Source organism: Stigmatopora argus, chromosome 18 (genome assembly GCF_051989625.1).
Source record: "Stigmatopora argus isolate UIUO_Sarg chromosome 18, RoL_Sarg_1.0, whole genome shotgun sequence".
Taxonomy (NCBI): Eukaryota; Metazoa; Chordata; class Actinopteri; order Syngnathiformes; family Syngnathidae; genus Stigmatopora; species Stigmatopora argus.
The window spans coordinates 5589416-5616302 of NC_135404.1; the positions used below are offsets into that span (position 1 = coordinate 5589416).

Consider the following 26887-nt stretch of genomic DNA (forward strand, 5'->3'; position numbering starts at 1 on the left):
CGAGGGTTTTTTGCTTTTGCATTCCCTTCAAAATATTCCGAAAATGATGCACACAAATGTCCTCACAATAGGATAACGCACGACCACTTTCCAACGAGAAGTAGTCTTGAATGAGCGATCGGGAAGTAGTACTCCTCATTTTAGCGACGGGAAAAAAAACACTGAAAAAATTAAATATTTGCTCAAAATTTTACTCGTATGTCGAGGTACCACTGTACTGGGAAGTGAATTGAACGAAAATACAAAAAAATCAACTTGCAGGGAATAAATAGTGTTGGCTTGGAGCATACAAATTAAGCAGGCAGTAGATGCAGGTCAATGTAGTGTCAATTTCAAATTTGATTCTAAAGTTTTGACTTTATAGCCCTACCAAAGAGTCACATCTTTTACAAAAATGTCAACTTGTTGACGAGTTTACTGCTTTCCTCTCAAATCTGGCATTTCCAGACAAACAAGACGAGCTCTTTTTGACTTTGATTACTGTGCAATCCTGTCTTATCTGGTGTCTCCCGCCGTGTCCGCCCGCAGAGCGTCAGCTGGCCAACAGCATGAGCGGCGGTGCCGCCCTCCTTTCCGGGGTGAGCGGTATCAGCAAGGAGCTGGCCGAGCTCCGGCACCTCGTGCAGTTCCCTGAGGAGATTGCTTGCGTCCTCACCGAGCAGGAGCAGGAACTCTACAGACGGGTGGGTGACGACATGAAGAATACTTCCTGGAAATGGTCTTTTCACGCCTCTTGAATTGGTACAGGTGTTGCCTTTGGACTACTTGTGCTTTCTGACGCGGGACCTGGGCAGTCTGGAAGGGCATAGCAGGCGGCACCCCAACCTCAAGGCCTCGCTCTCGGCCCCCGACATGCCCACCCAGATGGCACGTCGCACAAATGCCGTGGAGGACTTGGTGGCGCGCTTTAATGAGGTCAGTTCATAAGCCGCAGACGGATCAAAATCCAAAGAAAACAAACATCGGAATTAAAGCTACCTCATTAGATGTTGGATTGGATTGGATAACTTTATTCATCCCGTATTCGGGAAATTTCGTTGTCACAGTAGCAAGAGGGTGAGGATGCAGAAATAGGAAATGCGTTTTAGACATAAATAGATAGGTAATAAGTAAGTTAATAAATAAATACATGAATAAATATATAAATAAATAAGCGTGTTGCTGAAGTACAGTGGTACCTCGTCATACGACCGTTCGTCATACGGAATGCTCGTCTTACGGGGGAAATTTCGATCGAATAATTCGCCCGTGATGCGGTCAAAGTTTCGTCATGCGACCAAGCCAGGTTGCCATGGCATTTTTTTTGGCATATCTTTCGTGTATAACAATATTTACGAGCACCGGATGAGCTATTCAGACCAGGAAACGCACAACGCGCATGCGCGGTGAAAAGAGGGCTTTCTGGGTAATGAAGTATACTCGTGCTCGCAAAAGTATCCCCGGCAGCAACTCTATCATAGGCGCCGTTCGATGGGACGCGAACACAGATGCTACAAGCTAAAAGGAGCCGCTAGCCAGCGCCCCTGTAGCTCCCATGAGAAATCCGACTCGGATCGCTGCCGCCTGTGCGACGAGGAAACAGAGTCGTCTGAACACTTATGGCTCCGCTGTCCGGCCTTAATGACCGAACGCTACCATCGCGACTTGGGCAACTCCCTGGATGAACTTATCCGTGTTCCAGTGGCAGCCCTAGCGCTGCTGAGGGTAATCCTCAGGCGCCTGAGGTGAAAAAGAAGAAGAAGAAGAAGAAGAAGAAGAAGATGAGCAGCGGGGCGATCGCTGATAAGACTGCTTGCTGCTCGTTGGCAAGTGGTCGTGCGTTCTCCGATTGTGAGGACATTTGTGTGCATCATTTTCGGAATATTTTGAAGGGAATAGTACGACAGCAAACAGCCCATCGATAGCGAACGTGAGGGTGGAGTGTTTGTTCTGTTTACGAGTGCGTTGTGTGGAGGGAAAAAAAAAACGAAGCCCCTCTCCCCTCGGCGAAATCCGGCCAATTTTAGTTAGATTAAACACTTTATTTCTATTAAACCACTCGTTATTTATTACTTTGTCAATATATGGCGAATTATAAGAAATAAAACATTTTTTTTCAATCCAATATCCTGTTTCTGGTGTTTTTTTCAGAGAGTTGGAACGAATTAAATTGTTTCCCATTCATTTCAATGGGAAACTTTACCTCGAGTTACGAGTAACTTGTCATACGAGCTCAGTCCCGGAACGGATTAAGCTCGTATCTCGAGGTACCACTGTATATATATGTATACATACATATATATATATATATATATATATATATATATACATACATATACATACATATACATACATATACATACATATACATACATATACATACATATACATACATATACATACATATACATACATATACATACATATACATACATATACATACATATACATACATATACATACATATACATACATATACATACATATACATACATATACATACATATACATACATATACATACATATACATACATATACATACATATACATACATATACATACATACACATACATACACATACATACATACATACATACATACATATACATACATACACATACACACACACATATAAGCACATATATACGTACACATATATAAGCACATATATACGTACACATAGATGCACATGCATGCATACGGTTGGTCGGTCTTAACACAGCCATTTTGTTGGTACCCTGGATATTGAAAGTTTAAAAAGCCCTGTTCAAATTTGAGGAGATTTAACTCTTTCAGTGACATTGATGTTGATAAACGTCAAATCATTTGGGGTCCTATTATCTTTCTGCTGTGAATTGATTTTGTCCCGAGTGGATGTCCAAGCTGTTTGAACTATGATTGGAGGCTCCATCCTTGTTAATGGTGACCAATGAGTGAAAGAGAATAGCTGAAAAAGTATAAATCGAACTGTTTTGTGTTCAGAATTTACTAATTAATTCACATTCATGTTATTGGTAAACATTTTCTTTTTTATACAATTTTTGGTTGGTTGGTTGGAACTTTATTTCATCCCGTATTCGGCAAATTTCTTGGTTGCAGTAGCAAGACAGACATAAGACACACAAGACATTGTAGACCTAGGTAAAAAACTGGAGCCACACACAGGAAGTCCACAAGGTGGTGACCAATGAGTGTGTGTCACAAAAACACTCAAGTTTGTATTCTTTAATTATTTATTTATTTTTAACTTGAAAAAAGGATAATAAAATTCAAAAAATCTTAAAAATTATTTAAGAAAATATATATAACATGAATAACCTATCCTAATATGTTTCAAATAGGGCAGCCCTTTGAATGAGTGGTTAAAAATCAAATGAAAAATCTATCACTGTCAAAGGCAGTGAATTAGCCAGAATATAATTTACTGAGTAATACCAGTCTCTGGAGTTTTATTTGCTTATTTATATAGGTTAGGTTAGGTTAGAACTTTATTTCATACTGTATTCGGGAAATTTCTTGGTTGCAGTAGCAAGACAGACGCAAGACATTCAGACCTAGGTAAAAAAATATTTTTTTTTAATCCGCTGTAGTTTTCATCCAGTGGTGTACAGTTCGTCATGTTCGGTGTTTGGCCTTGTGTGTGGTCATGCGTCATGTTTGTAATAGCAGGTTGTCATCAATGCTCCCACAATTTGTGCATCAAGGAGAGGCTGACCCTCATAGCTTGACTATCCTTCTTTTTGCTAGATGGTCTGACTGGGGAGACGCCAAAAAAAAAAGGTTGCAGTTGGTTAGAAGAGTTGAGATGGCGAGTGTAACGCTAGCCGGCCGCTGACAGAGATTGAAAGCATGTTCGAGAAGGAGTTAGCGAGAGCGTTTCACTCAAGCCTTCCACTCACAAATGACGGGAAGCTACTTCTCAGAGAAAATACGTTGCATAATAAAGCCCACATGAATAGTGTGTAGTACACTGATTCCTGTCCGTCAGGTGCGCTATGAGAAATGATTCAATATCCCCTATCATGATATTTAATATATTGTACGCGCTTGTGTATTTTATTAACTCTATTCAAATGGGTTTGAAGTTCAAAACAAAGCACTATTTATTATCTTATTCTTTCTCATGAGTTCGTAAAATGGTTTTATGATTCAGCAGATTTATAAAATATAATAGTATGAATTGAGTTTACATACATTTAAAACTTCATATTTACACGTTCTTGTTCATCCATTTCTATCATTGAAGAAAATATTGTAAAAGTTTTTTTTACTGTACCTCCATTTACCCTTATTTAATATTTTTTTTAATGGTAAAAATACATTTTTGGTTTCACCGTTTATGTGGCTATTTCACATAAATATTGATTGCATTTAACAGATGAATACGTTTGAAAAATCAATTTTTTGAAATATTTGCTGTTTAATTGAAGGTTTCCTAATTTAAAAAAAAAACATTTTTGCTTGAAATTTACATGCATTTAATTTCTTACATAAACAAAATAATACATTTTCATTTGATAAGAAACATACATCCAACGCATTTTTTCAGTCCGTTCATTTTTATATCATGGATTCATTAGGACAATCTTATTTAATGCTATTTTTTCTGGATTTTTTTGCGGTTTGCTAAAAAAAGTTTGCACGAATAGTACTCTAAAATTAGGTTTCCACTCTTTTTTTTATCATTTTAAATGTACATAGATTAAATTTAGTTTTCTGCTGTAAATCTATCCTTTAAAAAATGAATATTTCCCATTCACTGTTAACGCATTGTCTTTCATTGATGCAATAGACATGGTCACTCGTTTCAAATCGCAGCAGTAGGACGATTTTTTTTACTTACTTTTGCTCAAGTTTGGAAGCCTGGTGCGAACAAACAAATGAACGTGTATGGGGGTGTGAGTGTTTGCATATTTCCATGTATCTCTTCACCCCTTTGAAGTGAGAGTGCAGCCCGCTTGTTACATAACCTGTAATAGATCCCTATGCGTGTCGGGGGGTTTAGCAAGTTCTCTGTGTGCATAAATTCATGAGGCTTTAATGCATGGAGACACCAGAGACCGAGAAGCGTCTAGATTGATAGACGATAGTTTGCCAGCTGTGTGTTTGTGTGAAAGTGAGAGAGATATATACATAGTGCTGCTGTCATTGTGCCTTTCCTGATTTCCTGACATTAGTCAGAGCGACGCTGCTGATAAATGATGATGTCATGTTTTCATTTGGGATTCCGTGCTGGAATTTCGGAGCCTGTAAAGCCTTGTCGCCCATCTTTAACTGATTGGCTGCTGCTGATGTGGTAGAAGAAGCAGTTTGCTTTCAAAATAAGTTATTTTTGCATGCAACACACACTAACTTTGCCGTATTAACACGCTAAGTTTTCCACATTAACACACTAACTTTGCCATATTAACACAACAATCAAACTAAATTGTTACACAGTGAAAATGTATTGTTTACTGTCGTCAATGGGATTTAATGCGTTGTAAGTAGAGTTTCCACTGTACAGTGGTACCTCGACATACGGGTGCCCCGACATACGAGCAATTTGAGATACGAGTAAAATTTCGGCCAAATATTTATCTTGAGATACGAGACAAATTTTGAGGCTGCTCATAAGAACATAATGGCCACACAAATGGATTGGACATTAATTCCCATCAATGGCAGCTAATAAGTTAAAAATGACAACATTGGAGATTGTCTACTCTTCTCCTTAGCTGTGTAATGTCTCTGTGGTCGCAACTCCCTTGTGTAATGTCTCTACGAGCACTGGGCGGAGCATTGCATTTTTTCAGTGTTTTAACCCCCGTTAGTCAGTGCGAATGGCGTATATACTACTTCTAGTTGGCAAGTGGTCGTGCCTATCCTATTGTGAGGACATTTGTGTGCATCATTTTGGGAATATTTTGAAGGAAAGACAAAAGCAAACAACCCTCGATAGGTTGCATCTGAAAGTCAGGGTGGAGGCGGGGCAAATAGAGCCAACCCGGGAGAAGAAATGTATCAAAATTGAAAACAAAATTAGAATTAAGTTTAGTGTAAGGTTAGATTACATTTATTTATGAGTGTGTCTGCATCGTAATCCAAGTTCATCTCTCTCCCCTCCACGAAACCAGTCTAATTTTAAATCTATTAAACACATTTCAATATCATCAAACCACTAGTTATTTCTTACTTTGTTAATAGATGGCGAATTAAAACAAATAAAAATGTTCTTCCAATCCAATATCCTGTTTTTTGGTGTTTTTTTCAGATGGTTGGAACGAGTTAATTTGTTTTTAGTTCATTCCAATGGGAAACGTTCATTTGAGTTACGAGTAAATCGACAAACGAGCTCAGTCACTGACCGAATTAAGCTCGTATCTCGAGATACCACTGTAGTTGAAGATTGGTAGATTTTAAAAATTTGAAGCTGTTTCGCCTAGAAAAGTCTTAAAAATTCAATTGAGCTAAAATCTTGTTGTATCTCTACACAGGTGAGTTCGTGGGTCACTTGGCTAGTGCTGACCGCCAGCTCGATGGAAGAAAAGAGGGACGTGTTCTCCTATTTGGTCCATGTGGCCAAATGCTGTTGGAACATGGGCAACTACAACGGTGTCATGGAGTTCCTGGCTGGACTCAGGTCGGACACGAAACACCCACTTGACATACATGGAGTGTTGACTATCATGGCAATAGTTGTTTGGACCGCTTTCAGGTCACGGAAAGTGCTGAAGATGTGGCAGTTTATGGAGCAGTCAGACATCGAGACCATGAGAAGCCTGAAGGACGCCATGGCGCAGCACGAGACCTCGTCGGAGTATAAGAAGGTTGTCACCAGAGCGCTTAACATCCCAGGATGCAAAGTGAGTGCACCAAAATTCTCTTTTTTTGTATTGTTTGTGAAACCTTTATTCTTATGAATGCTGATGTCCGGTGAGAGTCGGTGCAATTGATCACGGTACTGTAGGTGGTATTATTAGATTTAATTTGTGTTAATTAAAACAGGGTAAAACAATTTACAGGAATTGTTCCAATAGTAATATAATTGTAAAGGTTTTGTTTAGTGTAAATATAAATATTTATGCATAGAGAGAAGTGGTTCACTTTTAGTAGTTCTGAAATTGAGGCTTCAAATATTATTCTGCATTGATTCCATCCCCTGTAGCTTGATTTTTTTTACTTTTTTTCAATTGAATAGTTACATTTTCTTTTCTTTTCTGGGCTTATTCCCCTGGAGCTTGATTTTTTTTTCCTTTTTTTCAATTGAATAGTTACATTTTCTTTTATTTTCTGGGCTTATTTATTCATTTTCAAGTTAGTCGTGCTCATTTTGATTTAAAGTAATATTGAGTATCATTTTTTTCATGTTTTTACGTTGTTGCTTCACATAATTTATTTAGACCACAAATTCTTAAAAAAAATACTCAACCAGTGAAAAAAACCTTTCATTTGTGTACAAGGAAAATGATCGGAAACCTACTCAAGTCACTAAGTCAACTCAAGATTTAACTACTCACTCTCTTCACACCCTTTTCCAGTAGTTGGCATTTACTATGTTTATTTGGAGTATTTTCTCTCCAAACAAAGGTGGTGCCTTTCTGTGGGGTGTTCCTGAAGGAGCTTAGTGACGCGTTGGACGGCACAGCGAGCATCATCAGCCTTAAAACGCCAACAGATAACAACGAGGATCCCATAGAAGTACGCAAATGCCACAACAACATATTCAGTTTTAGACTTCAACTCACGTTCGTCTTTTCTAGTTTGTGTCCGACTACAGTGGACAACACAATTTCCTATCCCGTGCTGGGATGGACGGTCTTCACGTCCCGGAGAAAGAAGGGACCGTCAGCAATATTCTGCAGATTATTCGGTATGTGGCAGAATTGCTTATCTGTATTGACATTTTGTATTTCATTGGCTGCCATTGACAGTCAATAGAAGGGAACGAGTTAATAGTAAATATGGTCTTATTCATGCAAAAAAACATTTTTTTCCCATTTATTTTCACTTTTTAAATACAAATTTCCAAACAGTAAAAATAGCATTTTTATTTATTTATTTTTTTTAAACAAAAAGGAGCATATTAAAAATTGTATATTCACTTCATTTTAAAAATGTTTTTTCATTAATACATTTTTCCACACAGTAAATATTTTCCTTTCATTTGTATGTAGTATTCATTTTTTGTTTTCAATAAAAAAATAAAGAAAATTTTAAAAAGTTCAAGTTAAGTTTATTCATTTAAGCGAGGGACAACACATATTAATGAACATATACGTGTAAATATTCAAGATTATAGCCAAAGGCTAAAAAGCAAAACAGTAACATAATAAAACAAAACAGCAACATAATAAAAGAAAACAGCAACATGATAAAACAAAACAGTAATATACTGTTAAAAAGTGTGGGATTCATGTATGTATTCCTTCTCTAAATATTGCACATGCACATTTTATTATTTGTATTTAAAAAATGTTTATTAATTTATTTACATTTAAACGAAAATGGAAAAAAATATTTTCTGTTGCAAGAAAATCAATATATGTATGTTTTACTTGTGTGGCTCACACAAATTATTTGGTGGGCCAGCACTCGGACCACCAGTTTTACACTTGTCATATTGTTGTTGACAAATGTCACTCTTTTGGTTGACTAGATCATGCAATCGGAGTTTGGAGGTAGAAGATTCCGATGAGGCATCCACGAGCCTGTCTTCTTCTGGGCCAACTCCAGCTTCTAGAAACAACTCCCTCAGGGAACGTTGCCGCTATCAGTTAGTACTTGACACATTTTTGGGGGGTTCTTTAAACCAGATAGTAGAAAAGCAGTTTGCATGGAATTGCCTTGAAGTAAGAACCAATGCAATAGAAACTTAATTATAATTCTGATACAATGGTACCTCGACATAAGATCTTAATCCGTTCCGGGACTAAGATCGTATATCGAGCTTTTCGTAACTCGAGCGGACGTTTCCCATTGAAATGAACTAAAAACAAATTAATTTGTTCCAACCCTCTGAAAAAACAGGATATTGGATTGGAAAAAATGTTGTATTTCTTCTAATTTGCCATCTATTAACAAAGTAACAGATAACTAGTGGTTTAATAATAATAAAATGTGTTTAATAGAAGTAAAATTAGATGCATTTTGCGGAGGGTAGAGACAGCGACATACACGGAGGCGGGGGGTGGGGGGTGTTCGGGGGGACTTTATCCACGGCAACAACGCACTCGTAAACGAACAAACAAATTTGAAATTAACTTGGATTAATATATACAGACACTCAAACATACGTTTAATGTAACTTTACACAAAACTGAATTCTAATTTTGTTTTAATGTTTTTTTACCTTCGTTCTGGGCGGGTTAGCTGTTTGCCACGCCTCCACCCTCACGTCCGCTATCGATGGGCTGTTTGCTGTTGTATTTCCTTCAAAATATTCCGAAAATGATGCACACAAATGTCCTCACAATAGGATAACGCACGACCACTTGCCAACGAGAAGTAGTCTTGAATAAGCGATCGCGGGAGCTAGCAGGCTAAGGAAGGAATAACAGCCTACCCACATATTGATTGTGGGTAATGAAGTTTTATTCTGAGAAAGGGTGCCATTGGCTATTGGTGTTGTGTGCACGAGTATACTTCATTACCCAGAAAGCCCTCTTTTTGCCCGCGCATGCGCGTTATGCGTTTTCTGGTCCATGTGTAGCGGAAACTCGTCTGAATAAATCGTTCAGTGCTCGTAGATATCTGTTATACACGAAAGAGATGCGGCAAAAAAAGACAGTGCGCTACAATGTTAAACAGCCTCTCATGTCATGGCCACCTGGCTTGGTCGCATCTCGAAATTTTGATCGTATCTAGGCCGAATTATACGATCGAAATTGTCATCGTACCTCGAGCATGTCGTAGGTAGAGCTGATCGTAGGTCGAGGTACCACTGTATTGGCTACTTCTAAAAACTGTTATGTGATTGACATTTTTGTATTGTAAAAAGTTTTGCAAAAAAAACCCATTATTTTTCCATTCCACTTATATTCACAAAGTTTGTGGGGTGCTGGAGTAATAATCTATTAGCGTTTTTTGCTGCTGTTAATAAACAATGTCTTACAATGATAAAAAACAAACCATGTTGTACTTTTGATAACTAAAAAATTTCAAAACATTTCTTTGCCGCTGTGTGTTTTATGTTTGGATTATAGGCAAAACACACGACGACAAAGATTTGCCGGTTGTTTATTACAGCAGAAGTTATGTTGCTATGAGCGGGTTATTTTCCTGTCAGAATAGGAAGGAGCAAAGTTCTGCTCCTTTTCACGGTTCTGGTGGCACTCGGCCGACTGGAATTTGGACGCAATTCCCTCGCGTGGCCTGTTTGTGCAAAGGAAATCTGCTTTATCTTTCCTGCCTCTGGATGGTTTTCTTTGAGTTACTGTTTATGTTAGTGCACAGGATAAGAAGTAGACTTGAATTTTATTTCGTTTCCTGTGTTATCAAGAGTTCCTCCTACTAAATCATCCCATATTATTTCTTCCCAAACTTCTATAATTTCAGTTGCCACTCGTTTAGGACTTCACAAGAGTCAAAACCCATCTCGTAAGTGCATTGCAAACATCAGCATGGTGTGAATTCCAGATTTGCTTTTAGCTGCTACTTTTCCGAACATTTGTGTTGCACGTTTAGTTTGAGTTAATCTGACTGTATGGTGCGTTTTGTTTCCAAAATAATAAACAAACATTGACTCATACCAGGAAGTGTTCATTATACTGACATATAATGTGCAGCACAGCTCAATTTATGCATCTAAACTCAATTCAGTATAGTTTATTGAATAGACGAAATCTTGTGTTTTTAACTGAGCTTATTTTCGAAGCAATGCCGTTTCATTTCGTACAACTGTCTCTCAATTTTCAGGCTCATGGTGGGGGACCTGTCCGATTCTGAAGGTGACCTGTCATCTGAACTCGTAGCTAGCGACATGGAGTTTCAAGGGACGGAGGAGACACACCGAGCTTTTTGCCATGGCACCGAGCTAATTCCCTGGTAAGTCCCGAAAACGTCTCCTCAAAAGCAAGCGCTTAACTAAATGTCACTGAAAGGTGAGCATTCACGGTCTGTCCTCCCAGATGAATGAATTAGATGTCTATCGTTGTCAATAGTAGGCATTTAGTTAATTGTGCATCACTTTCTTGTTCATTTTCGGGTACTTACGGGCAATGTTCGCTCTAAGCTGCGCGTGTGCGCAATTGCGCACTACTCTCGTCTTCTCTGCGCACAGCAAATCATATGGAGCGCACAAAATAAAATCCCAATTTTTTTTTTAGCTGTGAGGCCGACGTGCGAACCACTCATCCGCCGGGCTGCCCATTCATAGATATTAATCATTACATTTTATTATTACTAAATCATTTATGTGTAGTAGACATGATACTGGTGTGTGGCCATAGCGAGCAATGATGATGTTGCTCACACCGGTACTCAGTGTGCTCAGGGAGGTTGTCTTTCTGCCCAGACAAACAAAAAAATAGAGGGAACATTGCTTATGGGTCATTCCCGATTGATCTAGATTTCTGGGCCATCCAGCCATTCCAGTTGAAATGGATTTGTAGTTTGATTTTCGTAAATGCACGTACAATTTGACCATTTGTTTCCCGTCTTTTTCGAAAGGTACGTGTTGTCCCTTCAACCAGATGTTCACCAGTTCCTGCTGCAGGGAGCCACCGTTATTCACTACGATCAGGATAGCCACCTGACAGCCCGTTGCCTACTAAAACTGCAACCTGACAACATCACACTTACTTGGGGTAATTTTTACTAGCCCTGTTTGGATGGCCATTAGCAATTTCCTGTGGCAAACATGTTGTAAATGTATGGCAGGTAAGCATCAGTGTGGCGGGGAACAACCACTAGGGCTCGGGCAAACCGTGGTGGCAGGATTGGCGGAGGGTCTGCTGGACCTGAGCGCGCTTAAGGTTTGTTCTGAAAAAAATCCACATTTTGGTGTTTCGTTTTTGCTTCTAAGTGACTTGGTGTTGTTGTTTTTGTGGGATAGATAAGACTGGAATCCTAATTTTTTGCATGTTTGCACTTCTAGGCTGTGTTCCTCGGTCACCAGGGAGTGGATGTCCACGCGGTTTGTTTGCAGAACAAACTGAGCCAGATGACAGTGGAGGAGAACGGCCTCAGCCTGCTTTATGGACTCGGTACCACCGACAACAGGTCGAGACCCTCTTAGTTATCATGTATGACTCAACATGCCATTTTAAGTTATTTACTTCCCTGGAAACCAATAGTGGGGTAATTCAAATTTTACCATTTCTAACTCCTTGGATGCCAATGACTAATACTCAATGCAGTGGTACCTCGATATACGAGCTTAATGTGTTCCACGATTGAGCTTATATGTCGATTTATTCGTAACTCAAATGTTTCCTACAGAAATGAACTAAAAACAAATTAATTCATTCCAACCCTCTGGAAAAAAACACCAAAAACAGCATATTGGGTTGGAAAAGCATTTTTATTTGTTCTAATTCGCCATCAATTAACAAAGTGACAAATAACTAGTGGTTTAATAGTACTAAAATGTGTTTAATTGTACTAAAATTAGACAGATTTCGCGGAGGGGAGAGAGAGAGGGACAGAGAGAGGGGCAGGGGGAGACTTTTTGCACGTCAACGCGCTCGTAACATAACAAACACATTTAAATGAACTTGGATTACGATGCAGACACACTCAAAAATAAGTTTAATCTAACCTTACACTAAACTTAATTTTAATTTTGTTTTAAATTTTGATACCTTTCTTGGCTCTATTTGCCCCGCCTGCACCCTGACTTTCAGATGCAACCTATCTAGGATTGTTTGCTTTTGTCTTCCCTTCAAAATATTCCGAAAATGATGCACATAATGTCCTCACAATAGGCTAACGCACGGCCACTTGCCAACGGGAAGTAGTATATACTCCTCTCGTGTTATCGAGCAAGCTCCTCCGCCATTCTGCACTGACTAATGGAAACAAAAACACTGAAAAAATGCAACGCTCTGCCCAGTGTTCGTAGAGACATTACACGAGGGAGTTGCGAGGAGAGAGACAGTGCCCATGATGTTCTTATGACCAGTCTCTCACGTCCGCTGTATGGTCGTATATCAAAATGTGTCTCGTATCTCAAGATGAATATTTGCTTGAAATTTTATTGGTATCTCAAATTGCTCGTATGTCGGGGCACTCGTATGTCGAGGTATTACTGTAGTTGAAATCATTGAAGTTAACAAAGACCCAATCCAAGTTGACCATGTTGGCTGCGATTGATCAATCACAAGTTGAAATAGTGCAAGGAAGAATGAGTTAAGGCCGTTTTTATCCATTCAACACATTGGCATCTTTAACTCCTGACAGACTACTACACTTTGTGGCCCCCAACTTCACTGCACAAATGCTCTACAAGGGTCTCTCAGAGTTGGTCAATGCAACCAGGAAGCTAAAGAAGTTTCCAGATCAGCGGTTGCAGTGGCTCCGGAGGCAGTACGTCACTCTGTATCAGGTATATTTCAGTCTTTCTGCAAAAGTTGGATTCCTTTAAGAACCGACGTGACATTCTTTTTTGCACATGGCAGGAGGATGGTCGATACGAAGGCCCAACGCTGGCCCAGGCCATTGAGCTCTTTGGCGGGCGCAGGTGGAACATGGGTGCCAATGGAGGGGATAAATCCGGCACCCCAAAAAGCAGCCCTCTCGTGATTACTGAAAAAACTAAAAAGAAGAAAAAGGCCCTCGTTAGGGTCAGTTCAATTTGACGATATTTTGTATTAATTCAAGTTGTTGACTTGTTTTTTTGGGGATGCAGGGAGACAGTGGAGATGCTACGGATGATGAGATGGTTTCCAGGAAACCACGTAGCGGTAAAGAGGGGTTTTATCGGAACGGACCAGAGACGGATAGCATTGACCAAGATGATCCAGGTGGCCCACTTTTTCAAGACAAATTGAGCAAAATGTGTTGGTGGTTGACTTTGATTGTCTTCAACATCCACAGACGATAGTTTCCCTGGACCCTTCTCGCTCTCGTCCAAAGGAAGTCCTGGACTCCTCGCTTCCTCGAGCTCATCTTCTTCCTGTTCCAGTATGGCCAGCTCCAACCAATCCCGCCAGCAATCCTCTCCAATTCTTTCAGGCACTACTAAAACTCCGTTAGGGTACGTTGAGATAGACTCGGCCGACGATTGACTTTGGGCTCATTCGTTGTCATCATAACCTTTTTGGGGGCGGTGCTTGAAGGGCGTGGAGTAGCAGGTCATGGCACGGTCGCGGCAAAGGCTGTTTCAAAGGCTTCCAGAACCTCATGATATCCGACAGTACCATGAGCTTCATCGAATTTGTGGAACTCTTCAAGTCCTTCAGGTAGAAGTTCAAATAATTAGATAATTACAGTGAAGTTACCTTTTCCCTTTCGTTTATCACTAATAAGTGTCATTTGTTTCCTGCCAGTATTCGGAGCAGGAAGGACCTGAAAGAGCTTTTCGACATGTTCGCTGTCCCTTGCAGTCGTTCCGTTCACGAGGCAGCTCCTCTTTACACCAACTTGAAGATTGACGACAGGGACGCTGACCTTCATGATCTTCAACCGGACCTCGGTACCCACAGCGAGGACCACCGCTTACATTATCATCTCTACTCACCTGATGTTCTTCACGTAACGCTCTCTTTTTCCTTCTTAGACCTCCTGACTCGGAATGGCTCGGACCTCGACCTCTTCATCAGGACCAGGCAACAAATGCCCGAAAACCAGAAGCAGATCTCGGATGCCATCGCCGCCGCCAGTATCGTGACCAACGGGACGGGTGTGGAGAACGCGTCACTGGGCGTGTTGGGCTTGGGCATAACGCAGTTGAACGACTTCCTGGTCAATTGTCAGAGAGAGCACCTGAGCTACGATGACATTCTCAGCATCATACAGGTAAAAAAAAAAACATCATTTCTAGTGGAGTTCATTTCAGATTCTGTATACAGTGGCACCTCGAGATACGAGCTTATTTCGTTCCGGGACTTAGCTTGTATGTCGATTTACTCGTAACTCAAATGAACATTTCCCATAGCAATGAACTCAAATCAAATTAATTCGTTCCAACCATCTGAAAAAAAATACCAAAAACTGGCTATTGGATTGGAAATCATTTTTATTTGTTCTAATTCGCCATCTATTAACAAAGTAACAAATGACTAGTAGTTTAATAGCAACGCGCTCGTAACATAACATAAACAAATTTAAATGAACTTGGATTACGATGCAGACACACTAAAAAATCTGTTTAATTTAACCTTACGCTAAACTTAATTCTAATTTTGTTCTAAATTTTGATATCTTTCTTCTCCCGGGTTGGCTGTATTTGCCCCGCCTCCACCCTGACTTTCATATTCAACCTATCAAGGGTTGTTAGCTTTTGTCTTCATTTTCTGTAATATTTTGGCAATTCATGAATGTTTTTTTTTCCAAAAGAAAAATGGTCTCCAGTGGAAAAACACTAAAAGAGTGAACATTTAAATTTAGGTTTTTCATTTATGTAGTAGCAAAAATGATATTGAGGATTTTTTGAAGTACTGTATTTTCACGAGTATAAGGCGCACCGCATTATAAGGCGCACCCTCAATGAATGACACTTTTTTCCATATATAAAGCACACTGGATTATAAGGCACCCTGTCTATTTTGGAGAAAATTTAAGACTTAAGTGCGCCTTATAATCGTGAAAATACGGTATCTATTTTGAGTTGAACATTTTAGATTCATGACAACAGTATTTGGATAGTGCAGTTAGTGGTATTGATTAGGAAATGGAACAGATAAATGAATGGGCTGCAGATGAAAAACAACACAGACAAAAGGAAGGAAGGTGACAATCAATGATGCTGATGAATGGATTTTGCATTGCAGACATTTGAGCCGTCATCAAGCATGAGGCTAATGGGCTGGATGTCATTCGAAGGCTTCGCAAGGTAGCAACCACGCACAGTATTCAACCCAATGGCAAAGTAATGGATGTTAAAATTCAAATGTCTAAGCAGATTCCTTATGGACAAGCAGAATTTTGCCTGTCGTAATGACGAATCACAAATGGACCCGGAGGAGCTTCAATACCCTCTGTCCTACTACTACATTGAATCGTCTCACAACACATACTTGACCGGACACCAGCTTAAAGGAGAATCCTCAGTTGAGCTTTACAGTCAGGTCAGTCGAGTAAAACATTGCCCTGTATGAGATGTACTTGCTTTGGTAAAAAAAAAAAATGTCTATGTCTGCTTTGAAGGTGCTGCTACAAGGCTGCAGGAGTGTGGAGCTGGACTGTTGGGACGGTGATGACGGGATGCCAGTCATCTATCATGGACACACACTCACCACCAAGATCCCTTTTAAGGTAATGGACAAATATGTTTTAACTCATCGGCTGCCTTTGATGTAGCCAGAGTGGCATTCAACATCAACTGTTTTTACATTAAGCATGCCGTAACTTTGCTATATTACCACTTATGATGCTCAAATTGAGGAAACAAATCAAGAAACATGTCACTCACACACATCTTTGATGTTTTTCATAAATGAATATGAGCACCAATATTAACGGACTGTAAACAATGTATAGGAAGTGACTCAGAAATGCCCTAAAGCAAGGGTGTCAGACTCGGGATGGTTCGCGGGCAGCGTTAACGTCAACTCGATTTTATGTGGGCCGGACCATTTTAGATATAATATTTAGATTTTTTTTATTATAAATGGATTAAAAGAACTGGATGAAAATCCCTGAATATTCAGTTTTTTTTATAGATCTAAAACCATGTTTATTTTAGCTTTTTTTATATATATTTTTAGATTTTACAAAATGATTTTTGAACTAAAAACACAGAAAAAAATGATTAAAAAAATCACAATTATTGATTTAAAAGGGGGAAAATCAGGAAATTTAATATACATCTATACTCTTCATTTTAATTTGATCCTAAAACAGAAAGTTGGCACTCATGATGTACTTTCTCGGGCCGCACAAAATGATGTGGCGGGACAGATTTGGCCCCCGGGCCGCCACTTGGACACCTGTGCCCTAATTTAACCAAAAATGATCTCAAATATACAAAATGTGACTGGAATGCCCCCCAATTAACAGAAAGTGACCCAAAATTGCCAGAAAGTGACCGATAAATTCCGCTGAACCAAAAGGAAGACATTGAAAAGCCTCAAGAAATGATCTCAAATGTACAGGAAGTGAACCAAAATTAACAGAAAGTGACCTGTTAATGCCTCACAACCAATAGGAAGACAGGGAGTCTTAAAATCAACAGGAAATAATCCAATATATCCAGAAAGTTACAATGTAATGCCCTGAAATTAACTGAAAGTGACCCAAAATGCAGGAAGTCACTCTGGAATGTGTCTAAAAATGTGCAGGAAGTGACTTGTAAGTATCCTAAAATTAACAAGGACGTCCCCTACATTAGTTTGGGAGGATTGACTGTGAATGCTCATCTTTCACTGCCATTGACAGCCCTAGATGTCCAAATTCTGGCTGCTGTGTTTCTTCAGGATGTGGTGGAAGCAATTAACCGCTCTGCATTTGTCAACTCTGACATGCCAGTCATCCTGTCCATTGAGAATCATTGCTCCCTTCCACAGCAACGCAAGATGGCCGACATCTTTAAGGTATGGACACCAGAAGTTGTTATATAAACTTACGAAATGCTCCTTTTTATTTTTTCTTCAATTTTAGCTTCTCTTTTTTAATCCACTTTTATTTATTTGCTATGCTCAAGAACATAAATGCACAATTTTTTGTTGTTCAGAAAAGTAAATCACACATTATATTATTCACGCAGTATTTCCTTTTCTCCTTGAACAAAATCAATTAAAAAAGTCGAATTTTATAATATATAACTAAACGTTACAAAGAGAATATTTACTATTCTTTATTTTTCATTGTTTTGAATGAAATCCAAAACAAAATGGGAGTATTTTACCAAAACCCTTCCTTTTTTCTTTAATAAACTTGTATAAATGAATAAAAAAAGAAAAATAAATACATAAAAAGACAATATTAACTTTTTTTTAGACGTCCAATACCTTTGTACTCGGAATGAATGTTCATTTGTCCCTGCCAGTCAAAATAGATTGGACGTGGCAGCCAAATGAGCTAAATAGTTTTGCTAATGGAATCAAAATCCTCAAATTTCTACCCGTCCGTTCCTATGCCTTTTTATGACTTTTGGCAGTGGTGTTGCACACATGGCCAACAGGTCCTTGTGTCTTCCATTGAAATTTTCAGACAGTGTTCGGTGAGCGTCTGGTGACACGCTTCCTCTTCGAGGGCGACTTCAGCGACGATCCTCATCTGCCGTCGCCCCTGCAGCTCCGCGGGAAAATTCTGCTGAAAAACAAAAAGCTCAAAGCTCACCAGGCGCCAGTGGACATATTGAAACAGAAGGTGAAGAGCTAGCTGGCTAAGGTGTCAAACCAAAAGCCCGGGGGCTTAAATCCGACCCGCCATGTCATTTTGAGTGGCCTGTCCATTGACTTCAAATAGTTCTTTTAAAATTTCTAAAAATTAAGAATATTGGCTGTTACTTGTTTTAGAATTTGTATTGAAAAAAAAAAGGATTCACTATTAGTTCCTTTGTTTTCAAATTAAAGTAAAAAATAAATACAATTGCTTGTTTCTAGCTACAGAAAATAGAAATGTTTTTTGGGGGATTTAAAATTAATACATAAATAAGAAATTACAATAGAAAAATATTTACTTAATCTCCTGTGTTGTCAAAGTAAAAATAAAAAAATGTAATGCAATTCGAAATATAAATGAAATTATTTTTTACCGCGACCCTAGTGAGGATAAAGCAGTGAAGAAAATGAATAAATGAATTAATTATTAACTTCTATTTTAAAATAGAATAAATAAATAAATAAGAAATTGGAATAGAAAAATATTTAATTCATCTCCTGTGTTGTCAAAGTAAAAATAAAAAATGTAATGCAATTAAAAATATAAATGAAAAAGGAGGAACATGTTAGGCCAACAATGCCCCTAAACAAAAAATCAAGTTGTTGAGTCCTTTGCTAACTGATTAAATGTTGATTAGTCGATTAGTAATTGTGGCAGACTTAGTTGGCAGACATAATAAAGGTGGTGGGTGATGCAAAATTACAATGGACCCTATGGCAAAAACGAGTTTAACACACTTGGATGCCTATCACAGTCAATGGCACTGAATGCCTTTATAAATCAACTAATTCATTGTTGTTGTCGCTTGATTTCTTATTTTCAGGCTCACCAGCTGGCCCACTTGCAGGCCCAGGCGAGTAACGGCTCACCAGGGAATGTCTCTCCTGGAAGTCACGCAAACGAAGAAGAGGATGAGGATGAAGACGAGTATGACTATGACTACGAGTCCTTGTCCGATGGTGAGCTTGTTGTTTTTTTTAACCATTTTCTCTGACTTTTTGTCCATCTAGGCTCTTTCTAATTAATATATGTACTAGTTTTAAAAATCCTTCCTGTGTGTCTTTCCTGCCTATTTTCCTTGATCTATTCCCCACTTAGCCGATGTCCTCAATGCCTCTACTGCCTCCTTTGGGCTGGAAGGTAAAACCTCTATGTGCGCCAGTGTTGCCTTAATATTCATATTTGCAGTGGTAGCTGCACTTGGTACATCTAACCATTGTTCCCATTGTCGTTATTCTGCTTCTGGTGTCAAATTCAAGGTCGGAGAGAAAATCCGGCCTGTCACGTCATTTTTTGTTGCCAGCTATATTTCTATTGTTTGTGTGATAGGTCTATCAGTGAGTTTAAAACATAAAATAGGAGAAAATATTTCATTTTTGTATAAATGTATATGTATTTTGTATATATATATATATATATATATATATATATATATATATATATATATATATATACACACATATATACACATATATACACATACATATATGGGTATATGTGTATATACATATATCATATATATATATATATATATACATACATATATGGGTATATGTGTATATACATATATACATACATATGTGTATATGGGTATATATGTATATATTATATACATATACATATATCATCATATATATATATATATATATATATATATATATATATATATATATATATATATATATATATATATATATATATATATATATATATATATACATACATACACACACACACACATACACACGCACACACACACACATACACACATACACACATACACACATACACACACACACATACACATACACACATACACATACACACACATACACATATACATATACACATACACATACACATATACATATACACATATACTTATATACACACACTTAACACAAGTTTTAACTCTGGTTGAAAATAAAAACCCTTAGATGCCTATTCTTTCCATGTTACCACTCAATTATTTGGAGCATTGAGATTTGACCTCTAGTTGTATGCACAGCTTGTGTTTGCCTGCCTGCCTCACTGCTTTAGCTACGACCATTTTCACTCCAGCTATAAAACTATTAACTAAATATAACTTCAAGAAGGTTAAGACTTTTCAAGTCAGTATTTTTAAAGCGGTACATTGTCAGGATGCATTCTTGGTCTTCAACCAACACATCACCTCCCTTCTTCCTACCCACTGCACACTGTTTTTGTCTGTGACCTGGCCTCGTCAGGGAAACAAAACAAAACCATCTGCTTTCTCAGGCCCTCCGCTGCCCCCACCCCAGAAAAACGAGCGGGGAAACTACCCAATCTCGCTCCCAGCGTTGAATCTCACCCGATTTCTAAACAGCCCCCTCCCATCATCGGAAAATCCTTTCGTTTGTGGATATATATGAATATATATATATATTTTTTTTACAAATAGTTCAGACAGAATATTCATGGTGTGATGTCATTAGCCGAAGCAACTACTGATGCGCTTATCAATGTTTTTAAAATACTTCAGATGTGGACATCACATTTTAAGTTGTGTTGGCCATCATTTTTTACATTTTCCCATTTTTGCATGCCCGTAGTTGACTGCTCTCATCTGATGTGCGCATAACAGTACCCGGACTCGCTTGAATCCTTGACAGAAAAAGCATGTATTGTTGCTATTCAGTTCTAGTTGTCGTCCGCTTGATTTAGTATTGTTTGATGAATTGGAAAAACACGGCTTGCGTTCACAGATAACCTCCTGGAGGAAAAATTGGAAGGGAAGAGCTCGACAGAAAAAGAGGAACAGCATGTCGATGACGCGCCCAAGCGGATGAAGAAGTCTGACAGCAGCACTCAGAATAAAGGAAAGGTTAGAGCACTTAAGCCACAATTGGAAGTCGGTGTACATTACGTGCTTTAAAAACAAGCCCTCATTTTTTCTTTTTCACAGACAACTATTGCAGACTTTCGAAAACATACATATTGATTTTGCTTGTCATCTACCTTCCAGGTTTTCGACATGGAGCTGGGCGAGGAGTTCTACCTCCCACAGAACAAGAAGGAGAGCCGGCAGATCGCTCAGGAGCTTTCGGACCTCATCATTTACTGCCAAGCAGTCAAATTTCCAGGTCAGGTGGTTTAGTAGCTATGACTTTTTTTTTTTACCAATTACCGTATTTTCACGACTATAAGGCGCACTTAAAAGTCTTAAATTTTCTCCAAAATAGACAGGGCACCTTATAATCCAGTGTGCTTTATATATGGAAAAATAATTAAGATGTGTCATTCATTGAGGGTGCGCCTTATAATGCGGTGCACCTTATAGTCGTGAAAATACGGTAACTTATTGGCAAGGATGATTTTTACGATTGTCCTTTTTTTGCCACTCATTTTTGCACGGCAACGCGCTCGTAACATAACATAAAAAAATTTAAATGATCTTGGATTACGATACAGACACACTCAAAATAAATTTAATCTAACCTTACACTAAACTGAATTCTAATTTTGTTTTACATTTTGATACCTTTCTTCTCCCGGGTTGGCTTGATTTGCCCCGCCTCCACCCTGACTTTCAGATGCAACCTATCAATATAATAATAATCGGACATAGGCCCTGTCGTCATCATCAACAACAAAAGCCTAATTGTCATCACACCTAGAAACTGTGTATGACGAAATTGGTAGTGCTTCTCCATAAGGTGCGTTTTCTCGGCAAAGACCAAAATAAGTGATAATTTCAGACTCGTTATTTAGCATTCTGCCGTTATGGATACATTGACCCACCCTCCCAACCCCGAGCAGATCACTTACCTCTCACTGTCTTTCACTTACCTTCAGTCAGCCGGTAGGAGGCGGATCACCACCCAGCGTCTTTTCATATTACCTCACCCCGAAGTTATTACGCAGAAGAGATTGTGTGTTGTGTTACCGCAAGTTTAGGTTCCTGATGGATGTGGGGGAAAAACTGTCCTTAAGCCTATTTGTCCGTACTTTGTGGGACCTATAGCGTCTGCCAGAGGGCATCAGCTGGTACAGATTGTGACCAGGGTGGTATGGGTCCCCGATGATGTTCCTGGCTCTGCTGAGGTAATGAGGGCAATCGTGGGTTGTTTGCTTTTGCAAATTGCTCGTATGTCGGGGCACTCGTATGTCGAGGTACCACTGTATAGGCACCAGGCGGGGTACACCCTGAAATGGTCGCCAGCAAATCGCAGGTCACAAAGACACAACTATCCACTCTCACACTGAATGAGTTAAATAATATCTCTTCTCCTCGCAAAGTGCACACCCACTAGCACGATGAATCTTTCCCCCCCTTTGGGAAAGACATTCATAACAGCTCAGACAGTGGAGTTGCACAGATTGAACTTGTGCTCATAAATTCACCAACTTTATTCCTCTTCGCTGTTTATCTTCTGTTTCTTATTGTACTTTTTTTCCTCTAACAACTGCCATCTTATAAACTACCCATGTTTCCAGCGCTCTTTGATTTTCTTAACCCGCATTTTGACAAAATCCAGCTGAGGCGAGCGGCTGTCTGCCGCCCTCATAAAACCTTTATGATCCTTTTTTAACAGTCGTACAAGCCAAGAAAGACATTATCCGTTAAGACCAATCATAAAAGTGATCCATTGCATAGTTAGTTTTTATTACACATCGGTGAAATATAACCAGGGATTTGTATGTTACCCAACACTCTTAATTTAAACTACCCACTGTTAAAAAAAGTGCAGTAGAATAAGTTCTCCTTTACTTTTTATCCATTCTTGTCTAAATGACAAAAATGGAGGCAGAAACACTTGCCCTCAATCTCAATTTGTTAAAAATTGCTGCTAGACTTCTCAGTCAAAATGGATTGGACATTAATTCCCATCAATGGCAGCTAATAAGTTAAAAATGACACCAGTGGAGTTTGTCTACTCTTCTTCTTCTTAGCTGTGTAATGTCTCTGTGGTTGCAACTCCCTCGTGTAATGTCTCTGCGAGCACTGGGCGGAGCGTTGCATTTTTTCAGGGTTTTTTCCCTGTCTGCTAATACGAGAGGAGTACTACTTCCCGGGCAAGTTGGCAAGTGGTCGTGCGTTATCCTATTGTGAGGACATTTGTGTGCATCATTTTGGGAATATTTTAAAGGGAATACAAAAGCAAACAACCCTCGATAGGTTGCATCTGAAAGTCAGGGTGGAGGTAGGACAAATAGAGCCAACCCGGGAGAAGAAAAGTATCAAAATTTAAAACAAAATTAGAATTAAGTTTAGTGTAAGGTTAAATTAAACTTATTTTTGAGTGTGTATGCATCGTAATCCAAGTTCATTTCAATTTGTTTATGTTATGTTACGAGCGCGTTGCCGTGCAAAAAGTCTCTCCCCCTATCCCCCCCTCTCTCTGTCCGTCTCCCTCCCCTCCGCGAAATCCGTATAATTTTAATAATATTAAACACATTTTAGTAGTATTAAACCACTAGTTATTTGTTACTTTGTTAACAGATGGCGAATTAGAACAAATAAAAATGTTTTTCCAATCCAATATCCTGTCTTTTCAGAGGGTTGGAACTAATTAATTTCTTTTTAGTTCATTTCTATGGCAAACGTTCGTTTGAGTTGCGAGAAAATCGACATACAGGCTCAGTCCCGGAACGCATTAAGCTCGTATCTCGAGGTACCACTGTATCTGTCAAAATGTTTTTGAAGTGGATATCAATCAGAGTTGAAAACAACCAATAATGTAGCGCTAAATTACTTCATGAAGGATGATGCCAGGCCTGATGATGCCTCAATCTAATTGATTTGTGCATATAATGTCGTCAATGGCAGCCAATGTGTTAAAAAAAGGCCAAAAGTCGAGTTAGCCCGCTCTTACTCTAACTTCCCCAGTCAAAATGGAGTCAAATAGGAAAACAGGATGTAGCCCATTCTTGTTCTAAGTACCTCATTTTGTGAATAATCTCTGCAAATCAGTTCAAAATCAGTTAAAAGGGCAATCAGTTAAAAATGACAAAAATTTAGGTCGTTCACTCTAGGGCCAAAAATTCTCTCTGGATAACCTTTGTGATTTACGGGACCCCACACAGGCTTGTCCACGCTGTCTCCATCCGGCTCGGGCAGGGGGAAGGACCGCGGAAAGAGCAGGAAGTCCATATTTGGCACCACTCCGACCCGCTACAACGCCACAGGGGAGGTTGACGGGCAGAGTCGCCCACCCAGGAAAGGTAAGCAACAAACTAATTCATCTACGCTTGATCGACACGGAATTTGGAAACGTCACACTCTGCTCCGCCTCAAGGTGGCGCCGAGCGGCTGAGCTGGGAGGATCAGCAGCAGCAGGCGTCGGGGGCACTCAACCCGCCCACGTCGCTGAGTGCCATCATCCGCACGCCCAAGTGCTACCACATCTCGTCGGTGAACGAGAACGGCGCCAAGCGCTTGTGTCGACGCTACTCGCAAAAGCTCGTCCAGCACACGGCTTGCCAGCTGCTGCGCACGTACCCAGCCGCCACCCGCATCGACTCGGCCAACCCCAACCCGCTCCTCTTCTGGTTGCATGGCATCCAGCTGGTGGCACTCAACTACCAGACCGACGGTCAGCCGAACCGGGGAAAACGGCCCACGTGGACCGTTGCGCCAACTTGAACACTTTCTTTTTCGTCCGCAGACTTGCCCATGCAATTAAACGCGGCACTATTCGAGGCTAACGGTGGCTGTGGCTACGTCCTGAAGCCCCCCGTGCTTTGGGACCGGAGTTGTCCTCTCTACCAGCAGTTCTCCCCTGCCGAGAGAGATGTGGAGGGAAGCAACCCGGCCGTCTACTCCCTCACAGTGAGATTCACATTTTTTTCCCAGACAAATTCATTCATTTTTATCTGAGATGGAAGATTTTGATCCCACCTTCCTGCGTGGAGTTTGCATGTTCGCAACAGGCTTCCGTGGGTTTATCTCTGGGTACTCCGCTTTCGTCCCACATTCCAAAAACATGCACATTAACCTAGTTGAACGCTCTAATTTGCCACTATACACGAGTGTGAACGTGAATGGTTGTCTGTCTCCTTATGCCCTGCGATTGGATTGAATTGAATTGAATGCTTTTATTGTCATTACAGTGGTACCTCGAGATACGAGCTTAATTCGTTCCGGGACTGGGCTCGTATGTCGATTTACGCGTAACTCAAATGAACGTTTCCCATAGAAATGAACTAAAAACTAATTAATTTGTTCCAACCCTCTGAAAAAACACCAAAAACAAGATATTGGATTGGAAAAACATTTTTATTTGTTCTAATTCGCCATCTATTATCAAATAACAAATAACTAGTGGTTTAATAGTATACTAAAATGTGTTTAATAGAACTCAAATTAGACGGATTTCGCGGAGGGTAGAGAGGGGGGACTTTTTGCACGGCAACACGCTCGTAACATAACATAAACAAATTTAAATGAACTTGGATTATGATGCAGACACCCTCAAAAATAAGTTTAATCTAACCTTTCTTCTCCCGGGTTGGCTCTATTTGCCCCGCCTCCACCCGGACTTTCAGATGCAACCGATTGAGGGTTGTTTGCTTTTGTATTCCCTTCAAAATATTCCCAAAATGATGCACACAAATGTCCTCAACAATAGGATAACGAACGACCACTTGCCAACGAAAAGTAGTATATACGCCATTCGCACTGACTAACGGTAAAAAAAACACACTGAAAAAATGCAACGCTCCGCCCAGTGCTCGTAGAGACATTACACGAGGGAGTTCCGACCAGAGAGACATTACACAAGTTAGTTGCGGGGAGAGAGACAGTGCCCATGATGTTCTTATGAGCAGCCTCTCGCATCCGCTGTCTGCTCTTATATCAAAATGTGTCTCGTATCTCAAGATAAATATTTGCCCGAAATTTTACTCGTATCTCAAATTGCTCGTATGTCGGGGCACTCGTATGTCGAGGTACCACTGTATACAAGTATAATGGTATTTGATGCTTTCACCACGTAGTGCACCAATAACAACAAACACAAATAAATAAGAAAAGAATAAATGGCCAGCAATTCAAGTTGTCCTCCGCCTGGTGCCCGTAGTTGGTTGGGATTGGCTCCAGCACCACCCACGACACTCTTGAGGATAAGCGGTACAGAAAATGAATGATATCATCAGTGCTACTTCCGGTTTTTCCTTCAGATCCTGTCAGGTCAGAACGTGTGCCCGGCTAATGGGTCTGGCAGCCCGTGCGTGGAAGTGGACATCCTGGGCATGGCGGGCGATAGTTGCCACTTCCGCACTAAACCCATCCACCGCAACACGCTCAATCCCATGTGGAGCGAGCACTTCCAATTCAGCGTGCACTTTGAGGATCTGTGCTTCCTGCGCCTGGCCGTGGTGGAGAACAACAGCTCGCAGACCACCGCGCAGAGGACTCTACCCCTCAGGGCACTCAAAGCAGGTGCGGTCCCGTTGCGGCGCCATCGGCAAAGCGCCGT

General features: G+C 39.9%; 1 protein-coding gene across 2 annotated transcripts in view; it reads left to right on the forward strand.

Annotated features, from left to right (window-relative positions):
* plce1 (phospholipase C, epsilon 1) overlaps positions 1-26887 on the forward strand; it is a 73459-nt gene that overhangs the window by 39459 nt on the left and 7113 nt on the right. Inside the window, exons 8-39 of one of the 2 annotated variants that reach the window (XM_077625284.1) lie at positions 529-683; positions 748-915; positions 6458-6603; positions 6679-6826; positions 7551-7661; positions 7724-7833; positions 8620-8736; positions 10518-10559; positions 10878-11006; positions 11631-11767; positions 11841-11935; positions 12058-12182; positions 13362-13506; positions 13580-13744; positions 13810-13924; positions 13998-14157; positions 14240-14362; positions 14450-14595; positions 14680-14918; positions 15893-15954; positions 16024-16189; positions 16269-16376; positions 17537-17653; positions 18273-18431; positions 19270-19405; positions 19545-19586; positions 21173-21291; positions 21433-21550; positions 24495-24632; positions 24707-25003; positions 25076-25239; positions 26589-26850. In XM_077625284.1, coding sequence (XP_077481410.1) covers positions 529-683; positions 748-915; positions 6458-6603; positions 6679-6826; positions 7551-7661; positions 7724-7833; positions 8620-8736; positions 10518-10559; positions 10878-11006; positions 11631-11767; positions 11841-11935; positions 12058-12182; positions 13362-13506; positions 13580-13744; positions 13810-13924; positions 13998-14157; positions 14240-14362; positions 14450-14595; positions 14680-14918; positions 15893-15954; positions 16024-16189; positions 16269-16376; positions 17537-17653; positions 18273-18431; positions 19270-19405; positions 19545-19586; positions 21173-21291; positions 21433-21550; positions 24495-24632; positions 24707-25003; positions 25076-25239; positions 26589-26850 — 4464 coding nt within the window. The remainder of the gene's footprint in view (positions 1-528; positions 684-747; positions 916-6457; positions 6604-6678; positions 6827-7550; positions 7662-7723; positions 7834-8619; positions 8737-10517; positions 10560-10877; positions 11007-11630; positions 11768-11840; positions 11936-12057; positions 12183-13361; positions 13507-13579; positions 13745-13809; positions 13925-13997; positions 14158-14239; positions 14363-14449; positions 14596-14679; positions 14919-15892; positions 15955-16023; positions 16190-16268; positions 16377-17536; positions 17654-18272; positions 18432-19269; positions 19406-19544; positions 19587-21172; positions 21292-21432; positions 21551-24494; positions 24633-24706; positions 25004-25075; positions 25240-26588; positions 26851-26887) is intronic. The other variant, XM_077625285.1, reaches the window with a different exon arrangement.